Below are 22631 nucleotides of genomic sequence, written 5' to 3'. Positions count from 1 at the left end.
TAAGGTGGCTTCTCTATTCTCGAACCAGGTCCTGGCGGCGTCTTCCAGTGCGAAATAGACATGCCGCAGCTTGTCGTTGCTGTCCCAACTGTTAATAATTTATAATAAATTTATTTCTGCCTCAAGAAATACAGACAGGGGGAGCTGCAGAAAAAGCTGCCGTAAACAGCTTGACTCGGCCGCAGTCCCGAAATACAAAGCAGCAGCGACAGGCAATCACATCGCTGACATGGTGGCTTCATGATAAAGAAAAAAAAAAACAACAACATAGCAAGAACATACGAAGACTAAACAAAATCTTATCTGCACTTACATGTGCAGAAACCAAGTTGCTTCGTCACAAGCAGGATTACACTTTAACATAATCGTCAAATAACATCAAATAACAGCACAAATGACAAAGAATAAAGGAGACAGTAAATGTAGAACAAAGAAAACATCCTATATTAAGCATTAATTATACCTAGTGATTATTCAGTGGCACATTCGTGTGCATATGAATTGCATATGGCACGTATATCTCGTTGGGTACAGGTAAAAAAGTTGATGTTAGCAGATTCGTACGCGTTGAGTAGGGAAGGAAGTGTGTGTTGAAGGCGCTCTTTCCCGGTATTGATGCGTGCTGTTGGCACCAACCAGTTTTCGGGGTGTCTGAAAGGGTAACTCTCTTTATTTTCTTGTAAGTTGGCTAGGTGCCGAATGCTACTTATATTATTTCTTGCTTCTATTTTAAAACGAACGCTGAGCCCATACTGATACAAATTAAAAATTTTGATTATACCAGTTTCAAGAAAAAAGTGTTTGGTGGTTCCGTAATTTGCATAAAAGACGTTGCGAAGAAACTTTTTCTGCAAAATATAAATTTTCTGTAGGCAGGACGGTGTTGCAGTGCCCCATACCAGCTCGCAATAGTTAATGTGAGAATAATATAATGAGTTGTAGAGAAGCAGTTTAATTGCTTTAGGAAGAATGTATCTAATGCAGCTAATTGCGCCAGTTATTCTAGCTAATTGCTTGACAACTTGGTCCACATGTGCTGTCCATGACATAGTTGAAGAAAATACTACACCAAGACATTTAAAATGGTCAACTATTTCTATTTGTTTGGAGTTAAATAGGATACTTTTTTGAGGAGGAACCAGTTTATTTTTCGTCCTGAAGATTACCGCTTTTGTCTTGCCCTCATTAACACGCATATGATCAGATTGGGACCATTTCTCCAGCGAGATCATCGTCATGTTGCACGATTGTATGAGTTCGTGAATGTCATTTCCGGAGAAAAAAATGCTTGTATCATCTGCATATATTACGAATCTGGCATTTGGGTTAATGTTTACAATGTCATTAAGGTAAATGTTGAAAAGTAGTGGTCCTAATATACTGCCTTGTGGGACACCAGAATAAACAGGTTTTACTTCTGAATATGCATTATGTATGTTAACCGTTTGTTGCCTTTTAGACAAGTACGATTTTATTAGTTTTGCAGCCTGTCCTCGGATTCAGTAGTACCATAGTTTCTCTAGAAGTAATTCATGGTTCACAAGATCAAACGCTTTTGAGAAGTCGACGAGCATTCCAATCACAAAAGATCTGTTTTCAAATTGTGACAGAATGTACTCTTTTTGTTCTAAGATCGCCAGTTCAGTAGATTTATTTTTACGGAATCCGAATGGACATGGTGTTAGCAAATTGTATTTATCTATAAATTTAGTAAATCTAGAGTGCAAAATTTTCTCTAGTGCTTTGGAGAGGACAGGTAGTACGGACACAGGTCTATAACTGCCGAAATCATTTCTATCTCCCTTTTTAAATAAAACAGTTACTCTTGCAATCTGCATTTGTTCTGGAAATATCGATGTAGCTAAACAAAGGTTAATAATATGTGTGATGGTTGGCGCTATGATATCTGCAACATATTTTACAGGCTTTATCTGAATGTCGTCAATATCTCGGCATCTACTATTTTTTAGGCTCAGTATAACAGTTATTTCATCCGTTGTCACAGGATCTAAAGATATTGTATTATCATTATTAAAGTTTATGTACTCATATATTTCCGACAACGACCCATTAGTTTTTGTATTTGTAAAATAATTATTGAAGGCGTTTGCGAGTTCAGTTCCCGTTAGCTCTTTACCACCAATATTTAAATTATGCACATGGTTTTGTGACTGATTACGATGTAGAAGCGAGTTTAGACGGGTCCAAATCACATCATGGCGGCCCTTCTTCACGTCTAGATATGTGGAGTAATATTCCGTTCGAGCTGATCGCAGTGTCTTTGTTAACCTATTTCGAAACTGTTTAAATAAATGCAGATCTTCTGCCGCACGTGTCATTATAAACCTTCTGTATAGCTTATTTTTATACTTAATTTCATTCCGCAACTCAGGGGTGATCCACGGTTTGCGAATTTTTCGAGATTGTTTACATGTTCAGAGGGAAAGTAGGTGTGGTATAGCTCTTTAAAGAGATAAATAAACTTATCATAGGCTTCATTGGCGTTATTAAGGCGAGCAATATGCGTAAAATCAACTTGCTTAACAGCATCCCGAAAATTATCAAGAGTAACATTGGTTATACGTTGGTATGTAATACCTTTTGGCTGTTTTAGTGTTTGGGTTACCGTCTCCATGCACAAGAACACTGGTAGATGGTCACTGATAGGGCATGATAAAGCACCAGTCTCGAATTTAGGATGGGAGAAATTAGTAATGAACAAATCTAAAGTAGACTGACTTTCAACTGTTATTCTAGTAGGTGTTTCGAGCACATTCATAAAACGATTCGAAGCCAATAACATCTTAAATTCTTTAGTACAATGATTATCACTGCTCAAATCGATGTTGAAATCACCTCCAGCAGTAACCGTGTAACCACCGTCTGCTACATAACACAAAAAATTGTCGTAGAATTTAAAAAAAGAAGCTACATTTCCGCTTGGTGGGCGGTAACAGACAGCGTAAAGAAATTTACCCAAACACAATGACATTATCTCATAATCCGGTGTAATTGTACTGAATGGGCTCAAAATTTCACAATTTTCATTCGCATCCAGCAGTAGTGCTACTCCCCCGCCACGACCAACAGGTCTGTTAAGGTAGTATGTTCTATAATTTGCCATTCTATAGACATTATCTGCGCTAGTGCTCCATGTTTCACTCAACATTATCACAGAGAACTTAAATTGAAATTCACTGAAGAATTCTTCTAGCAATTCTGCTTTATTTTTCACTGATCGTGCATTGATATGTACCGCTTTACTGGATGCACATGAAAAAGACGAAGCAATGCGGTTCAGGTCATTTGGAAGGTGATACGGACACTATCATTTTTTCTTTCTTTACGTACTGTGCTTACGTAGTACTTATTTAAGATCGTCCAGGTCGCTTGCTCCTTCGATATGAATTACATTCATTCCTTCATCTTTGCGGACGAGGATCTTCCCATTCGTATGCCAGACAAAACGATAACGGCTATCTTTTGCCCTTTCTTTCGCAGTTCGAAGCAAGTCTGTTATATCGAGTCATGTTTTTTCTGGATGATGATGCGCGGTTCACCATTTTTTGGCTTTGTTCTTAGCTTTCAGCCATGAGTCTCTTGTTTTCTGTCTGGCGAAACGTGCGATTATTCCCGGCGTCCTACCCTGTTGAGCAGGCAATCTGTGTATCGTTTGAATGTCTTCTGCCGTTAAGAGCGGGACTTGAAGCTTCGGGGCAATCGCGTTTAATAAGGAAAGTAGATTTTCGTTGGGGTGCAACCGCAATGCCGTGTATCTCCAAGTTAAGTTTCCTGCTTTGGTACTCAAAGTCGTTAACATCTTGTTGCAGCTGTGTTTGCACTACTTGGGTCATGTCGTCGTTTGCTTCTAGTTCCACTGCTTTCTTCTTCGGCGCCTTGATCTCAGTGTCCTGGCGGGAAACATGTCTTTCAAATTCATCAAACTTTTTAGACATATGCTGCACAGATTCTTCCATTTCTGCCACTTTTTTTTTGTTAATTCTGGCAAATTATCAAGTTTCTCGAGGATAGAGGCAAGAGCATGTCTGACATCAAGATCAGTATCATTTGCCTTCTTTGCTACTTCTGCGAGAAACATTTTCCCTGCACATGAGACAGCGCCACGATTTCTTTGCAGCATTGTTTTTTGCTCTAAATGATTTCTCTGTCACGCCCGCACATTTACCAAAATGATATGCGTATTGACACTCCGTGCATGTCACTCGAGGCCCATCGTCACAAATAGGTGACTTACAGGACGAACACACGCTAGACACTTGGTTTTCGTGATCGGACATTTCAAAGTACGTTTAGACAAGCAATCAATAACAGCAGAGGATGCAGCAGCGGCAGTGGCTTTGGGCACAATCCAGTTCAACTTTAAGTAATATTGCACTAACGTGCAACAGGAGCAGTTTCGCCGTTAGCGATGTAGACACGTTGCTGCCGCCGCTGCCAAGTAGCCGAACGGTCCAAGCGCTCGCGTTTTATCTTGTACGGGCTCCCAGTTGGCGCCTGCGCAGATTGTCTCAGGGCTGACGGCAGCGCGCTGGCGGCAGATTGCGCAGGCACTAGCACGCCTGGCATTCGATGATCAAGCTCGGTGGTGATGGCTTCAACAATGACGTAGGATCCCAGCAGCAGAACTGTCCGTTTTCCAGATTCCCGGTCGCAGGAGGCCTCAGGAAGGTTAAGTACGATCTGCAACAGGAGCAGTTTCGCCGTTAGCGATGTAGACATGTTGCTGCCGCCGCTGCCAAGTAGCCGAACGGTCCAAGCGGTCGCGTTTTATCTTGTACGGGCTCCCAGTTGGCGCCAGCGCAGATTGTCTCAGGGCTGACGGCAGCGCGCTGGCGGCAGATTGCGCAGGCACTAGCACGCCTGGCATTCGATGATCAAGCTCGGTGGTGATGGCTTCAACAATGACGTAGGATCCCAGCAGCAGAACTGTCCGTTTTCCAGATTCCCGGTCGCAGGAGGCCTCAGGAAGGTTAAGTACGATCTGCAACAGGAGCAGTTTCGCCGTTAGCGATATAGACACGTTGCTGCCGCCGCTGCCAAGTACGTTAAACGTAGCGACCCTCTCATACGTCTCGAGCCAGGTTTCCGGGTCCTCGAATGTTGATCCGCGGAAGATCGGAGGTTCCCTGGGCTGCTGCAGCACGATGGGGGAGGCTGGGGCTGCCATTGGGGTTGCCTTGGCCACAATTTTCTTGGTCTTCTCAGGTAGAAGTCCGTGCTCCGGGGGCAGCTGTTGAAGACGGCGGCTTGCTCGATGCTCCTGGACTACGTTGGTGTTCTCTTTGCGGTCCGGGCTTGGATCACTGCTTGTCGGGGGCGTCCGGTACATGAACGAAAAGCACCTCCACCAGATGTCACGTGGTGGTGACGTTGAAGAACACAGTAGAAAATACTGTGAAAGACAAAACTAACTTTTATTGGGTGAACCTGTGCCCACAAAAACAGGCTACACTTACAGCACAACGATAGCGGCGAACACGGTCGGCGATCGTCGAAAATCTGATCAGCGGGTCAAGCGCGTCGGCGTTTATACAGCAGTCGTCGAATGTTCCAGACTAATCGTTCTGGCCCGCGTGCCTTCCACAAAGTTCTACACCATTCGCGTCACGCGATGAAATCAGATAACACAAGCTTCGGCGACAACAGACAGCCGGGTAGAAGCATCGATAACTTTCCAGAAACTTCGGACACATGCAGGCGCGTCCCGCGCTGTGCGATTACATTTGTTAAGCGGCGAAACGTGCTCGCCCGATAAAGATAAGGACACGTGTCAACACACACACACACACACACACACACACACACACACACACACACACATATATATATATATATATATATATATATATATATATATATATATATATATATATATATATATATCAAGAAAAAGAAAGGACATGGGCAGGGCATGTAATGAGGAGGGAAGATTATAGATGGTCATTAAGGTTTACCAACTGTATTCCAAGAGAAGGGAATCGTAGCAGGGGACGGCAGAAAGTTAGGTGGACAGATGAGATTAAGATCTTTGCAGGGGCAATATGGCCACAACTAGCACATGGGCGGGGTAGTTGGAGAAGTATGGCAGAGGCCTTTGCCGTGCAGTGGGCGTAGCCAGGCTGATGATGGTGATGATGACAAATGATTTAACAGGGCAAAGCACATGTACTGTTTACACACACACACACACACATGTATATATATATATATATATATATATATATATATATATATATATATATATATTGTAACCAACAGTTACGACGGCCGTTTCTATGAAAACTAGTTTATTCTGGGCGAACCTGTGCCCGTCAACAAAAACGTCCCTTGAGCTTCGCTTCTTCTAACGTCGTTCTCTTCTTTTTCGCCTCCTGTCACGTGCCAGTCCGATTCTCGCGCACGAGCCGCCGGTCTGTCAGCACCGGCCCAGCGATGCCTTGCGGTGCTTTTCTTGACGCTTGCGGTGTGGCGGCTCTTTTAAACGCAGTTGGGATGTGGCGGTCGTCTTGTGTTCTCGCAATGCTGGCGGCATTAGCCCCCTCCGAAGAAGCATCGTCCCGATGCGTAGAAAAGGCCTATAGAGAAGCCAACTGCTTTAAAAGGACAGTGGTCAGGGGATGGCTGGTGCTAGGCTTGATCGTACGTGCAAATTCCGGTTGTCAATGCCTTTCATGGTAAGGCTTCATTCGTACTACGTGTACGACCTCTGGGCGAGTCCTGCGTCGTGTGGAGCAGACTTGGCCTTCAGGAGTTACCTCGTAATTTAAGAGACTTAGCCGGCGAAGTACTCTGTAGGGGCCAAAGTAACGGCGCAGTAGCTTCTCCGAAAGACCGGGCGTACGTATTGGCGTCCATACCCACACTTTGTCTCCGAGGTTGTACTGTACCTCTCTTCGCCCTAGGTTGTACCGGTTTGGGTCGACGTTTTGCTGTTGTATGATACGGTGCCTTGCTAACTGCCGTGCTTCTTCTGCCCTTTCTACGTACTCACTAGCGTTAGGGTCGTCTTCACTGCTGTTGTTTACAGGTAACATCGCGTCTAGTGTCGTTGTTACTGTCCGACCGTAAACAAGTTCAAATGGCGTGAAATATGTCGTCTCTTGTACTGCAGTATTATACGCAAAGGTAGCATATGGTAGAATACTGTCCCATGTCCGATGCTCGATGTCCACGTACATTGAGATCATGTCAGCGAGCGTTCTATTGAGCCGTTCGGTCAGGCCGTTTGTTTGCGGATGGTACGCTGTGGTTTTTCTATGAGCAGTATGTGTTAGTTTCATAACAGACTGCATCAAACGGGCAACAAAAGCTGTTCCTTTGTCTGTTATGAGTACTTTAGGTGCGCCATGTCGTAACACTATGTGTGTGACAAAAAACTGAGCCACTTCAATGGCGGTTCCTTTTGTAAGAGAAGATGTCTCAGCATACCGAGTCAGATAATCGGTTGCTACCACAATCCACCGCTTTCCTGACGTTGATACGGGAAATGGTCCAAGTAAATCCACTCCTATTTGTTCAAAGGGTGTTGCTGGTGGCTGTATCGGTTGCAGAAAACCTGCTGGTTTGAGTAGCGGTGTTTTGCGTCTTTGACAATCTCGGCATGATTTGACATAGTGCTGCACTGAATTCATCAACTTCGGCCAGTAATATTTCTGGCGGATTCTCGCCAGAGTCCTACTAACGCCCAAGTGGCCAGCTGCAGGATCATCATGGCAAGCTTCTAAGATCTCAGCTCGCAGCGATGATGGTACGAGAAGTAGAAACGTCTCACCAGTGCTCGAAGTTTCGTTTGTAGAGGACGTTGTTCCGGATGACATACGAACACAATCCGCGGACGAAAACTCGAGGCACTTTCACTTGTCGACCCTCCAGGTACTCAATGAGCAGGAGTAATTCCGGATCTGTACGCTGGTGATGAGCCATTTCCGTCATATTTACAGCCCCAAGAAATGGGAAATCTTGCTCGTATTCAGGTGACGTAGATTCGATTGGTGCACGTGATAAGCAATCAGCATCATTGTGTTTGAGACCGGACTTGTAAACGACCGTGATGTCATACTCCTGCAGACGCAAACTCCATCTAGCGAGTCTTCCAGAAGGGTCCTTGAGGTTCGCCAGCCAGCACAATGAATGATGATCGCTGATGGCTCGAAACGGTCTGCCATATAAGTATGGCCGGAACTTACTGATGGCCCATATAACCGCCAGGCATTCCTTTTCTGTAGCTGAGTAATTTGTCTCGGCTTTTGATAAGGTACGGCTCGCATAGGCAATAACTTTTTCTTCTCCATTCTGCCACTGAATAAGTATGGCACCGAGACCAACGTTACTCGCGTCGGTGTGGATGTCCGTTTCGGCATTTTCATCAAAATGGGCAAGTATAGGAGGACTCTGCAAACGTCGTCGTAGCTCAGAGAAGGCGTCTTCTTGTTCCTTCTCCCACACAAAAGGGACATCTTCTTTTGTCAGTCGCGTGAGTGGTTCGGCAATCTTAGAAAAATTTTCTACGAAACGCCTGTAGTAGGCACACAGTCCCAGGAAACGTCTAATAGCTTTTTTGTCTCTTGGCTTCGGAAACATTTCTACTGCAGTGATCTTCTCAGGATCGGGGCGGACGCCTTCAGCACTGACAATGTGTCCGAGAAAGCGGAGCTCGCGAAAGCCGAAGTGGCATTTTTCGGGTTTTGTGGTCAATCCCGCCGTGCGAATAGCATCCAGAACTGCTCTCAGTCGCTGCATGTGCTGCTCGAATGTAGTGGAGAAGACCACCACATCATCCAGGTAGACGAGACACGACTGCCATTTCAGTCCGGAGAGAACAGTGTCCATCATCCGCTGGAAGGTGGCGGGCGCAGAACACAGACCAAATGGGAGCACCTTAAACTCGTATAGACCATCTGGTGTCACAAATGCTGTTTTTTCGCGATCTCGCTCGTCCACTTCTATCTGCCAGTATCCGCTTTTGAGATCCACAGAAGAGAAGAAGTAAGCATTGCGTAGTTTGTCCAAGGTGTCGTCGATGCGTGGGAGTGGATAAACATCTCGCTTCGTGACGAGGTTGAGTTTCCTGTAATCAACACAAAATCGTACGGTGTTATCCTTCTTTTTGACCAGGACTACCGGAGATGCCCACGGGCTATTGGATGGCTGTATCACATCGTCTTTGAGCATTTCCTGTACTTGACTTCTTATCGCTTCTCTTTCTTTTGGAGCCACTCGGTACGGGTGTTGGCACACTGGTCTTGCAGGTTCTTCGACCACAATGCGGTGTTTTGCGACGGGAGTACGACGGACTTTCGATGAAGTCGAAAAGCATTCAGCAAACTCTGTGACCAAGCTCACAATCTTATCTCTTTGTGGTGATGACAGCTCTCGGTCAAGGTCGATGGAGGTAAGGACACTGTCTAAAGTGACAGAAGCTGGTGATGTTGCATGGAGGGTTGACACATCCGCGAGTTGTACATAGTCATGAAGAGACGCTATGACTGTTCCCTTCGCCACGTGTTGTGCCTCATTGCCAAAGTTAGTCAAGAGGACGTCCGCTCATCCGTTACGCAGGTGAACTAGGCCTCTTGCCACGCATATTTGCTTTTCCAGTAGCAGCCCGATATTTCCGTCTGCAAGTCCCTCATAGTCACGGAATACGTCGCTCCTTACAACGACAGTCACACTGCACCGTGCCGGCACCGTCACGTGTTCATTCACAATACGGAGAGAGGAAATATGTGGCTGTTCTGTATCAGAAATGGTAACAGCATTTTCTGTGGAAAACAACACGCGTGATTCTTGTAAGTCGATAATTGCGCCATTCGTTTGCAAAAAGTCCATGCCCAGTATAAGCTCACGGGAACACTCAGGGAGAACAATAAAGCTGCTGACGTATGTAAAGCCTCTAATGCCGATTCTTGCTGTGCACATTCCAACGGGGTCGACTAAGTGTCCCCCCGCTGTACGTATTGGGGGTCCGGTCCAATGGATCAATACCTTTTTCAATTTTCTGGCGAGTACACTGCTAATAACTGAATAGTCCGCACCAGTGTCTATCAACGCAGTCACTTCGAAGTCGTCGATGATGACGCGCAACTCAGAAGTAACGGCGTCATCACTGCGCTGGTTCGTCGGTTCGTCACTGCCGTCGTCTTGTCGGATTGGCGATGGAGCGCATTCGGTGTTCCGGGCTTCAGCGGCCTTGCCTCCACAGGTCTCTGGCTCTAGTTTTCCCGTCGCGGACTTTGTGAGCAACGCCTCGGTGAAATGGAAGAGGGGCGCGGACTGGGCGACCTATAACGCATAGGCGCTGCCGATCGAGGTTCATGTTGCGGGGGGTTTCGAATAGTTTGGCGCGTGGACAAAAATGCTTCGATTTCATCAGGGCGCTCACCGTTTCGAGGGCAAGGTGCATTCACAGAGAAACCACGCAGTCCTACTCGGCGATACTGGCATTCCCGGTATAGGTGACCAGCCTCTCCACAGTGGTAGCAAAGGGGACGCCGGTCTGCAGTGCGCCATACATCGCTTTTACGTGGCCTTCCTTCTGCCATGGGCGGCACATTGCGAGGAAGTATCTGGGGTATTGTGGCCGTTCGTCCAAAGTCGGCGCGTCCTAGGTCCTGGCGTAAAGCTTGGGCGTACGTTATCCGCGGCTGACGCTCTGGCTGTGCGCGGGGCCGTACCTGAGGCTCTGGCTCACAAATTACTTGCCGGACTTCTTCGCGTATGACATCGGCAAGTGAGGACACTGGCGGAGGGCTTTGAGCCAGCTGCAGTTTCTGCAGCTCTTCCCTTACGACGGACCTCACCATTTCGCGTAGGATGTCCATGTTGTTGGAGAGGGCTCCTGACCCAACGTCAAATGAAGCGAGGCTTACATCTCTGTTGTACTGCCTCGCACGCTGCTGCAGCGTCTTCTCCATCGTCGTCGCCTCTGATCGAAATTCGGCTCCAGTGCGGGGCGGATTACGAACCAGGCCGGCAAAAAGCTCCTGTTTCACACCGCGCATTAGGTGCCGCAATTTCTTGTCCTCAGCCATGTTTGGATCAGCTCGGCGGAAGAGGTGGGTCATATCCTCAATGTACATGGTCACACTTTCGTTGTTTCTCTGGTTCCTCGCCTGAAGAGCGGCTTCTGCCCTCTCTCTGCGGTCCGTGCTAGGGTACGTAGCAAGCAGCTCTCGTCGGAAGTCCTTCCACGATGATAACGACGCTTCATGGTTTTGAAACCACGTGTGCGCAGATTCCTCCAGGGCGAAGTACACATACCGGAGTTTCCTTGTTTCGTCCCAACCGTTACATCTGGCGACGCGCTCGAAGTTTTCGAGCCAGTCCTCGGCATCCTCGAATGTGTCTCCGTGAAAGTATTCTGGCGTCCGGGGTGAATCAACGACTACGTGAGGAGGCATCACTTGAGTAGCCCTCGCACTGGTACCTAGGCTGACTGCTGCCGCTGCCCTTGGTGAATCGACGAGAGGACCAAACTCGGGGGCCTCACCTCGTATGCGGCAGCTCGTGCGTTGGTGGACCGGCGTTAATTCCGTTGGCTCCAAACTTCGGGGATCCGGGCTACCTCCCCTGGCGCGTGTGGGGCTTGAAGTCATACCCCGCACCTCCACCAGATATGTAACCAACAGTTACGACGGCCGTTTCTATGAAAAGTAGTTTATTCTGGGCGAACCTGTGCCCGTCAACAAAAACGTCCCTTGAGCTTCGCTTCTTCTAACGTCGTTCTCTTCTTTTTCGCCTCCTGTCGCATGCCAGTTCGATTCTCGCGCACGAGCCGCCGGTCTGTCAGCACCGGCCCAGCGTTGCCTTGCAGTGCTTTTCTTGACGCTTGCGGTGTGGCGGCTCTTTTAAACGCAGTTGGGATGTGGCGGTCGTCTTGTGTTCTCGCAATGATGGCGGCAATATATATATATTCAATCATTTGTCATCATCAATACCTCGGCGCCAACGCGCTCCGACGCGCACGGCGCCGAGCGACGCTCGCCACGCGCATTTCACGGCTGCTTCGCTGGCGCTCGGTCACTCAGTCTCGCCATGAATGGCGCGCCGGCTGGGTGGGCATAGAGAAAGAAATTCAACAAGACGGGACACTCTTCAAAAACTGGCAACAGGAAACACGTCACGCCTAGTTTCAACACCATCCGTTAGCTGACGCGAGCATCAGAAAAAAAAATGTGAAATAAACTTGCAGACAACGTTTTATTTTTTTTTCATTCCTTCCCACTAAAAGTGAAGAAGTTTTGCGTGTAAATGAACTTATACTCTGCAACTTTTTGTTGCGTTGCCTAGCAACAAGCTAGCAGGGCAAAGGCCTCTGCCATACTTCTCCTACTACCCCGGTCATGTGCTAATTGTGGCCATATTGCCCCTGCACACTTCTTAATCTCATCCGTCCACCAAACTTTCTGCCGTCCCCTGCTACGCATCCCTTCTCTTGGAATCCAGTTCGTAACCCTTAATGTCCATCAGTTTTTTCTTTTTCTTGATTTTAATTAAGATGTCATTAACTCGCGTTTGTTCCCTCACCCAATCTGCTCTCTTCTTATCCCTTAACGTTACACCCAGCATTCTACTTTCCATAGCTCGTTGCGTCGCCCTCAATTTAGTAGAACCCTTTTCGTAAGCCTCCAGGTTTCTGCAGCGTAGGTGAGTTCTGGTAAGACACAGCTGTTATACACTTTTCTTTTGAGGGATAATCGCAACCTGCTGTTCATGATTTGAGAATGCCTGCCAAACGGACCCCAGCCAATTCTTATTATTCTGGTTATTTCAGTCTCATGATCCGGATCCACGGTCACTACCTGCCCTAAGTAGATGTATCTCCTCACAACTTCCAGCGCCTCGCTACCTATCGTAAACTGCTGTTCTCTTCCGAGAATATTAAACATTGCTTTAGTTTTCTGCAGAGTAATATTGAGACCCACCCTTCTGCTTTGCCTATCCAGGTCAGTGAGCATGCATTGCAATTGGTCCCCTGAGTTACTAAGCAAGGCAATATCATCAGCGAATCGCAAGTTACTAAGGTATTCTACATTAACTCTAATCCGCATATCTTCGGAATCCAGGTCTCTGAATACCTACTGTAAACATGCTGTGAATAACATTGGAGAGATCGTATAACCCTGCCTGACGCCTTTCTTTATTGGGATTCTGTTGCTTTCTTTATGGAGGACTACGGTGGCTGTGGAGCGGCTATAGATATCCTTCAGTATTTTTACATACGGCTCGCCTACACCCTGATTCCGTAATGCCGTAACTGAATCAAACGCTTTCTCGTAATCAGTGAAAGTTATATGTAAGGGTCGGTTACATTGCGCACATTTCTCTATCACCTGATTGATAGTGTGAATATTGTCTATTATTGTGTAGCTTTTACGAAATCCTGCCTGGTCTAAGGACAGAAGTCTAAGGTGTTCCTGATTCTATTTGCGATTACCTTAGGCAATACTTTGTAGGCAATGAACAGTAAGCTGATCTGGATATAACTTTTGAAGTCTTTGGCGTGCCATTTCTTATGCATTAGGATTATGTTGTCGTTCTTTGAAGATTCCGGTACTCTCGAGGTCGTGAGATATTGTGTATACAGGGTGACCAGCTTTTCTAGAATAATCTGCCCACCATCCTTCAACAAATCTGCTGTTACCTGATCCTCTCCAGCTGTCTTCCCCGTTTGCATAGCTCCCAAGTCTTTCTTTATTTCTTCCGCCACTACTTGTGGGACGTCAAATTTCTCTAGACTATTCCCTCTTCCATTATCGTCATGGGTGCCACTGATACAGTAAATCTTTATCGAACTCTTCAGTCACTTGAACTAGCTTATCCATATTAGTAATGATATTTCGGCTTTGTCTCCTAAGGCACAGATCTGATTCTTGCGTATTCCTGGTTTTTCTTCACTGATTTTAGGCTTCCTTTGTTCCTGAGAGCATGCTCAATTCTATCCATATTATACTTCATTCTGTCAGCTATCTTGCGTTTGTTGATTAACTTGGAAAGTTCTGCCAGTTCTATTCTAGCTGTAAGGTTAGAGGCTTTCATACATTGGCCTTTCTTATTCAGATCTCTCGTCTCCTGCGATAGCTTACTGGTATCTGCCAGACGAAGTTACCACCGACTTCTATTGCACACTCCGTAATGATGCCCATAAGATTCTCTTTCACTGCTTCAAAACTAAGGTCCTCTTCCTGAGTTCTCAAATAAATAAGCAGTTAATTTGGTGACATATTCCTTTTAATGGAAGCTCAATTCTGAAAAAGCAACGTCCTGCAGAGATCGTGCTCAAATAAGTATTGGCATGTAAACGTGCCTAAATGCTATAAAATCTGAATGCAACTACAATGATTAACCCTGAATAACTATGTGGGGCCCAATATGCTCATTCGGGCAGCCACTGTCATGCTTCACACGAAAAAGCAGTAGTCAACGTGAAATTGACAGGCACTCTTAACGCCTGCACGCCAAGCACATTCATGTGGTTGCATTGATTATTTTGGTTATCTGGCTCAGGCAAATAATGTGAATAAGAGAACAGTTATAAAACGTCATTGGCTTAGTGAGGCGGAAAGTGCTCACTAGGGCAGCCATTCTCGATTTAACGGGCCCAATGGTGTATACAGGGTGACCGAATACCTGTTCTGCAGCTTGATCCGGAATTCCTCTATTTTCCCTCTTACCGTTAACTCATTGATCGGCTTCTTATGTAACAGTTTCTTCCATTCCCTCCTCAGGTATGGGCTAATTCGAGTTCTTACCATCCTATGGTCCCTGCAGCGCACCTTGCTGAGCACGTCCACATCTAGTACGATGCCAGGGTTAGCGCAGAGCATGAAGTCTATTTCATTTCTAGTATTGCCATTGGCTCCTCCACGTCCACTTTCGGTTATCAAGATTGCGGAAGAAGGTATTCATTATCCGCAGATTATACGGTTCTGCAAACTCTACTGGGAACTCTCCCCTGCTATTCCTAGAACCTATGCCATATTCCCCCATTGACTTGTCTCCAGCCTGTTTCTTGCTTACGCTGGCATTGAAGGCACTCATCAGTACAGTGTATTTTGTTTTGACTTTACCCATCGCCGATTCCACGTCTTCATAGAAGCTTTCGACTTCCTGGTTATCATGACTGGATGTAGGCGCGTAGACCAGTAAGACCTTCAATTTGTACGTCTTCTTAAGTTTCACAACAAGACCTGCCACCCTCTCGTTAATGCTACAGAGTTCCTTTATCTTACCAGCTATATCCTTATTAATCAGGAATCCGCCTCCTAGTTCTCGTCTCTTCGCTAAGCCCCGGTAGTACAGGACGTGCCCGCTTTTGGCCACTGTATATGCTTCATTTATGCTCCTAACCTCACTGAGCCCTATTATATCCCAATTAATGCCCGCTTATTGTTCCAATAGCACTGCTAGACTGTCCTCACTAGAGAACCTTCTAGCGTTAAACGTTGTCAAGTTTAGATTCCAATGGTGGCCTGTCTGGATACAGAGATTCTTGGCACCCTCTGCAGCGTCACAGGTCTGACCGCCGCCGTGGTCAGTTGCTTCGCAGCTGCTGGGGACTGAGGGCCGGGGTTTCATTGTTGTATTCATATAGGAGGTTGTAGCCAAGTACTGCACCAGGGTGGCCATCCTGCTCTGGTGAGGGAGTGCGTTACCAGTTGTGGTTACCGGGATCTGGTCGCACTCCAGGCCGGTTTATGCAACTTTATCAACACGCGGATTTTTTTTTTTCGTCCCTTGGAATGTTGCGCGGAACCGGGATTAGAACCACGGTACTCTTCCACGCGAGCGGATGCTAGTGTGATTTTGTTAGTGTGGCCAATTCAACCTACGACTCAACGTCATAATCATCAGCGTATTTTATGTCTACTGCAGGACCAAGACCTCTCCCTGCGATCTCCAATTTTCCCTGTCATGCGCCAACCAATTCCAACTATCGCCCGCGAGTTTCCTAATTTCGTCGCTCCACCTAGTCTTCTGTCGTCCTCGACTGCGCTTCCCTGCTCTTGGCCCCCGTTCTGTAACCTTAATCGCCCACTGGTTATCCAACCTGCACGTTACATGACCTGCCCAGGTCCCTTTCTTTCTTTTAATGTCAATTAAATTATCGGCTATACCCCTTTTCTCTATGATCCAAACCGCTCTCTTTCTGTCTCTGAACGTTACGCCTAGCATTCTTCCTTACATCGCTCTTTGCACGGTCCTTAAGTTGTTCTCAAGCTTCTTTGTCAGAGTCCACGTTTCTGCCCAATACGTCAGCACCGGTAAAATGCGCCGATTGTACACCTTCCTTTTCAATGATAATGGTAAGCGGAATTGATAGTTGGGCGAGTTGGTACGAAATCATAGTGAAATATTTAGAGTGCGCAATTGACAAGGACACATTGAAGCGGGATACACGAGCGCTTACTCACAACTGTTTTATTTTCGGAAAGATACAGAACATATATACCCCAGCTATCACATTACACTATGGATAATGGTAAGCTTCTAGTCCGGAGCTGACAATGTCTGTCGTATGCGCTCCAACCCATTTTTATTATTATGTGACCTTCTTTCTCGTGGTCATGTCTCCCTGTGATTAATTGACCTAGGTAAACGTATTCCTTCACAGACTCAAGAGGCTGACTGGCGGTCCTTAACTCTTGTTCCCTTGCCCGGTTCTTCATGATTATCTTAGTTCTGCTGCCATAGTATTCTTCAACCACACTCTTAAACTATCCCTGTTAAGGTCCTCAATCTTTTGTTGCAAGTCGTCTCCAGTGTTGCGGAACAGAACAACGTCATCTGCAAACTGAAGGTTGCTGAGATATTTGCCGTCGATCCTAACTCCTTAGCGTTCCCAGTTTAATAGCTTGACTATTTCTTCCAAATACGCAGTGAATATCATTGGAGAGATTGTGTCTCCTTGACTCACCGCTTTCCTTATAGGTATCTTACTACTTTTGTTGTGGGTAGTTAAGGTAGCTGTGGATACAATGTAGATATTTTTGAAGATATTTACGTAAGCGGCCTGTACTCCTTGATTACGTAATGCCTGTATGACTGTTGGTATCTCTAATGAATCTGATGCCTTTTCGTAATTTATGTACTCTGCGGATTTCTCGATTGCCTGTATAATGAATCCCTTTCTGAAACCAGCCTGTTCCCTTGGTTGACTGAAGTCGAGTGTTGGCCTTATTCTATTGCAAATTATCCTGGTGAATATTTTATATAATACTGGGAAAGAACTAATGGGCCTATATTTTTTCAATTCTTTGACGTCTCCCTTTTGTGGATTAGTATAATGTTCGCATTCTTCCAGTTTTCTGGGACCCTTGCAGTCGATAGGCACTTCGTATAGAGAGACGCCACTTTTCCAATCATTATGTCTCCTCCATCTTTGATTAAATCGACTGTTATTCCAGGCTCTCGTGCCGCTATCCCCGTTTCACCTCTTGCAAGGCCCTTCTGACCTTATCGCTTGTTATAGGAGGTGAATCATAAGAAGCAGGTGATGCAGGCGCATGAAAGTCAGGCTGCGCCCTCCTTCTAGGCTGCTTTCTTTCATTCATGTACTTTCTGCACTTGCTTTTCCCCTTTCTGAATGCCTTCTCTCCTCCTGTTTAGGGTCGCGAACCGGACATTATTCTGCCCGTTAGAGCACATGTCATTCTCAACTAATTTACGTCACTCTGCCACGGCCTCTCGCGTTCGCCGAGGATCACGGACCACCCAGACCCAATCGTGTATGGTCTGTTGTCCTCACCTGCGTCGACCTCACAGATTGCACATCCACGTTATCGGAGAATTCAGGCTCCTCCCAGGTCACTGGGACGCCTTCCAGAGTGGTGGATATTGCCGTCACGGTGCTCGGGCAGCGCAACACTTTCGGAGGCTCTTTGTCTGCAATGTGCAGAAAAATAGGCGTGACCAACAAAACGACGTGGACCTTATTATGGTTATTGCATCGCTTGAAAGCTGCGCAGATTTCTAGGGCATAATTTGTAGTGGGTCGTGTTTGCGCATGCCTAAGTGTGTGTATGCGTGCGTATGTGCGTGCCTGGTCATAAATACAAACACTGAGGCTGCCATCATTCGCTATGCCGCCACGACGCGTGACAAGGCAGTCTTAGTGACGCCGCTCACTCAAAAACAGCTTGAAGGACGCTCAAGCTTCGTCTTTGAGAGTGGAACGCGATAGTATTCAAAGATCCCTGACTGCTTCTCACGCTTCCCGGCTATTGCAGCTTATGTAACCGCAATGATTCCTGCAAACGCTGGTGGAGAACCGTTTGCACAAATGCAGGCTTTCTGGTTCTTTCTTAGAGCGAAAGCTCCACTACGCCGTGTCTATCAAGGTCAATCATGTCGTCGCAATGAGCTTGAGCCGCTGGAGCGCAAGTGTGGCAGGTGTGACGTCACGCCATGTGATCCGCTGCGGAGAGGCGTCGCAGCTGCGCTCGCTCGGAGCCTGGCCACTGCGGTACCACGAAACTAAGCGACGGCTAATGGGCGGAATAGAGTCCGACGTAGCGTGGGGGCGCGCACACGCTAGTTCACGTTGGCGAGAACAACAGCGTGTATAGATCGACTGATAGTTCGACGCACTGGCGCAGCCAACGTAATCGGACGCAGCCAACACGCTCCGACGCGCCCGGCGCCGAGCGACGCTCGCCACGCGCATTTAACGGCTGCTTCGCCGGCGCTCGGCCGCTCAGTCTCGCCATGAATGGCGCGCCGGCTGGGTGGGCATAGAGAAAGAAATTCAACAAGAGGGGACACTCTTCAAAAACTGGCAACAGGAAACACGTCACGCCTAGTTTCAACACCATCCGTTAGCTGACGCGAGCATCAGAAAAAATGAATGTGAAATAAACTTGCAGACGTTTTATTTTTTTTTATTCCTTCCCACTAAATGTGAAGAAGTTTTGCGTGTAAATGAACTTATACTTTGCAACTTTTTGTTGCGTTGCCTAGCAACAAGCTAGCGGCACGCCACACGCGCGTACATACGTCATGCGCCAGACAAGCCCCAGGAGTGAGCGAGGCCGGCTGCGCATGTGAAGCTCGCGTGCTCGGCGACCCGTCTCTTTTTGATGTAGCCCGTTTTTCGGGCTCCCGGCGTTGTTTTCCGTCTGCATTTCGACACGGCACCGCTGCACTACTGGGCTACAGCAAGGTGAGGAATTTTGTTTGACAGTCTGCGACGCACTTCAAGCACATTTAGGCTTACTGCACAAAACTGAACATATATAGCGACGCAGTTATCGATAAACAGCTCCGCAGTCCAAGCCTAGTTAATATGAGTTAATTACTCGTGCTGGGAGATGTTTGCGACGCTTTCTATGAGCCCAAGCATAATTATAACCTATTTCGGTAGTTTTTGGGCACGCTCGCCGCACCTGGCTTTCTGACGAAAACCACCTTGGCCGTGTGACGCAGTTTCGCGTGTACTGAATCTTACCGGGGCAAGTTTTGGCGTTTTCTCTCACCCAAGACACTATTGTAACTAATTTCACTACTTTTTGAGGTACATTTCAAGCACAGTGGCCGCGCTCGGCGTAGTGGCGCAGTTAGCGAGAAGCTGCTCGGCTGTGTGCCGCAGTTAGTTTCGCGTGTACTGAATCTTACTGGTAGAAGTTCGTGACGCATTCGTTGACCCGAAAAAGTTTTGTAATTTATGTGGTAACTTTTTGGGATATCTTGAGGCTTGCTCGCCGCGCCTGGGCTTGTGAAGCTGTTAGCAAAAAGCAAGCCGGCCATAGTTAGTTTTGCGTGTACTGAATTTTAGTGGGACAAGCTTCTGACGCATTTTACAGCACTGCAACAACATATATCTTATTTCGGTACTCATGCTTCTCGAAAACGCGACGAGCGACTGCCGAGAGTGATAACACGGGAGTGTTGCATGCGCCGGCAGGACGCGTAAAAGATAACACGGATGAGCTCAAGAACATGACACTTATGTATTCTGAGCGACTGAAAACAGGCTTTGCACCCACGAGTGTGACTTGAGTGCGATTAGAAGGTATTCTGCGAGCGTGTAACATGGTATGGCTGAGCCTGTGTTGTAGCCTCCTTTGTGTACTCGGCGTACCATCGTGTCGACTGAGGCCAAGTTGTTTTGGAAACGCGCGGTCACCCGTGTATTTGTGCACTTAAAGTGCAGGAAATAATGCCCGGGAAAGGAGGTGTGCTTGAAAATCGGATGTTCACATTTTATGGCATTGTTTGGGAGGAGTCTTTGCTGCGAAATGTACGTAAAAGTGAATTTATCTGTAATGCCGCCATTCACCACTTACGCACGTTTCGCCTCTACACGCAATACCCCTGTTAGGTCAATATACCGAAATGATACATGCTTGTAATTTACTTTCTTTCAGCTGATGGCATCCGGTGGAGCATCGTACGGCAACGACTGCTGCTTACCTGGTGCCACAACATTGGATGAATGCAGAAGCTCGGAACGAGCATTTATATAGAGCAAAATAAACATTTCATCATTTCAGAAGACGTCTTTCGTTTTCTTTATGAAATTGCACCTGACAGATTCGGCGCAGTCTTGTAAAGGTCAATCGCAATCATTTCTACTTAATAATGAAACGATTCCACGCCAAGGCCACGCGAGGTTCAGCAGAAGCGAAAAAAAATGGCTGTGGCTTAGCTAAGGTTAAGCCCAGGATGCGAAGCATACTAGAGTAGAAGTACTCCCAGATACACGCGCAACTTCATCCTTTACCTCGGACTCTGTAGAGGAACGCTGCTGTTTAGCCGCGTACTGTGCACGTCGCTTGGCAAGCCGAACTTCTCGTTCTTCGGCCGTTTCCGTGGCTCTTTGTAACTTGCGCTTTGCGGTCTCACGAGCGGCCCTTTCCTTTCCCGCCATCGCGCTATACAACTGGCATCGACGAGAGCGCGCCGCTCTTTTATACAGCTGTTATGACGCCAGTGCCCTAGCGGGAGGAACGGGAGTTAGGCCGCAGGCGAGCGCAAGAGTTGAGCCCGGCTTGCAGCTGTTGTGACGTCAGTGCCCTAGCGGGAGGAGCAGGAGTTAGGCCGCAGTACCATCTGTGCGACCGCAGGGGAGCGCACGAGCTGAGACCCGGCTATGTAGCTACGCGGCCGCAAGCGAGCGCACGAGTTGAGCCTCCGCTTTTGCAGCTGTTATGACGTCATATGGTAGCTACGCGGCCGCGCGCGGCGCAGCAAGGAAGAGCGTGGTTGTGCGGCTAGTATGCTTCGCATAAAAAAATGAATGCCGCGCCGAGCAGCGGAGCCGGCGCGGCGTGTACCAACTGGTGTTCCAAACGCGCGCGCCCAAAACCGAAACCGGAAGGAGTCAACAACATCCGCTTGGTGTGCTACAGTCAATTCGGTCGCTGGGCTCTATGGGAGTGTCCGCTCTTGTTGAAATTTCTTTCTCTATGCTATGGGCGTGCGCTTCAGCGCAAGCGACAGGCTGAATCCAGTAGATATAGCTAGACTGCAGGCTGAGGAATCTCAAGCAAAGGCAAAGTTGCCTGCTGAAGCACCGGAGCAAAGCAAGGCCAGATTAGCACGCTATAGAGAAGCTTACCAAGCGCGGAAGCGTGCCAAGATCGAAGGTACTGCAAATGCCGCCATCGTTCAGCATGCAGGAGAAGGAGCCGTGGATAGAAGCAACGGCACCCACTACGAACGTATGACGAACCACACTCTGGCTGGCGGCAAGCTCGACGGCCAGGTTTCACGGGGACTTCACGGACAACCCATTTTTTTAACGTGTGTGAAAGACTGTGGCCTAACCTTAATGAAACACTGTGTGCATACTCTTTGCAAAACCAAGCCAAACAGGCCTTTCGCTCGTAATAACTAGGTTTACAAGAGTTAAACCTCAGCCACTTTTTTTCTTCTGTCCCCAGCACGGCGGGCGCCTCCTCTGCCGCCGATGCTCGGAGGCGAGCGATATCTGGATGGTGTTGCAAGAACCGAGTGGGGCGCGCCGCTCTAAGACAGACCTCAAAGCTGGAAAAGGGGTTTGTGTTCAGTTTCCGTGTAAGAGAATTTGTAAGAGATTGTTTCAAAAAACAATCCGACGCTATCATGTCTTTAAGTTGTGTGTAAGCCGTACTTTACGAATTTTCTGACGCTTTTTACGTTAATAAATTCAAATATTTCAGTAACGCCTATGCGCCACGCGGAGGCCCTGCATGGTTAGGGTTGCGTGGTTGGGGATAATTTTTCTTTACCCGACAACGCCGCCGAGGCCGACACCTGATTTTCTGCTTTTACCGCGGTCGCGTTAAAGTGCTGGTCACATCTGCCGGTTATATTTGCGTGCGCCAGGAAAGGCATGGATTTTATCAATTGTGACAGTCCCGCGCTTTAATGTACACAGAATGATATGGAGTATGAAATAAAGAGATAAATGTAAAAAAAAAACCAAGGGGATTAAACATACACAGGGAAAAGAAAATATAAAAAATAGGCAAATGACAAACAACGGAGCCATACAAAAGTTACAGTGATGTTTCACTTCGTGGACAAGGGTGACGCGCAAGCGTATGTGGGTGCTATAGCGCACACGACGCCATCGGCCCTCGGCACGCCTAGACGCCTGCGCTGTCCGCATTGCAGATCGTATTCAAGCC

At 47.3% G+C, this 22631-nt stretch overlaps 1 protein-coding gene across 2 annotated transcripts in view; it reads right to left on the bottom strand.

The window, feature by feature from the left end:
• LOC126535749 (uncharacterized) overlaps window positions 1–22631 on the bottom strand; it is a 338961-nt gene that overhangs the window by 72683 nt on the left and 243647 nt on the right. For both annotated transcript variants that reach the window (XM_055073350.2, XM_055073351.2), the window contains exon 16: window positions 17768–17904. In XM_055073350.2, the coding sequence (XP_054929325.1) occupies window positions 17768–17904 (137 nt within the window). The remainder of the gene's footprint in view (window positions 1–17767; window positions 17905–22631) is intronic.

The sequence above is a fragment of the Dermacentor andersoni genome, chromosome 4 (assembly GCF_023375885.2).
Source record: "Dermacentor andersoni chromosome 4, qqDerAnde1_hic_scaffold, whole genome shotgun sequence".
NCBI classification, from domain to species: Eukaryota; Metazoa; Arthropoda; class Arachnida; order Ixodida; family Ixodidae; genus Dermacentor; species Dermacentor andersoni.
Note: the sequence above shows the minus strand (reverse complement) of the source record. Positions and strands in the feature narration are given on the sequence as shown.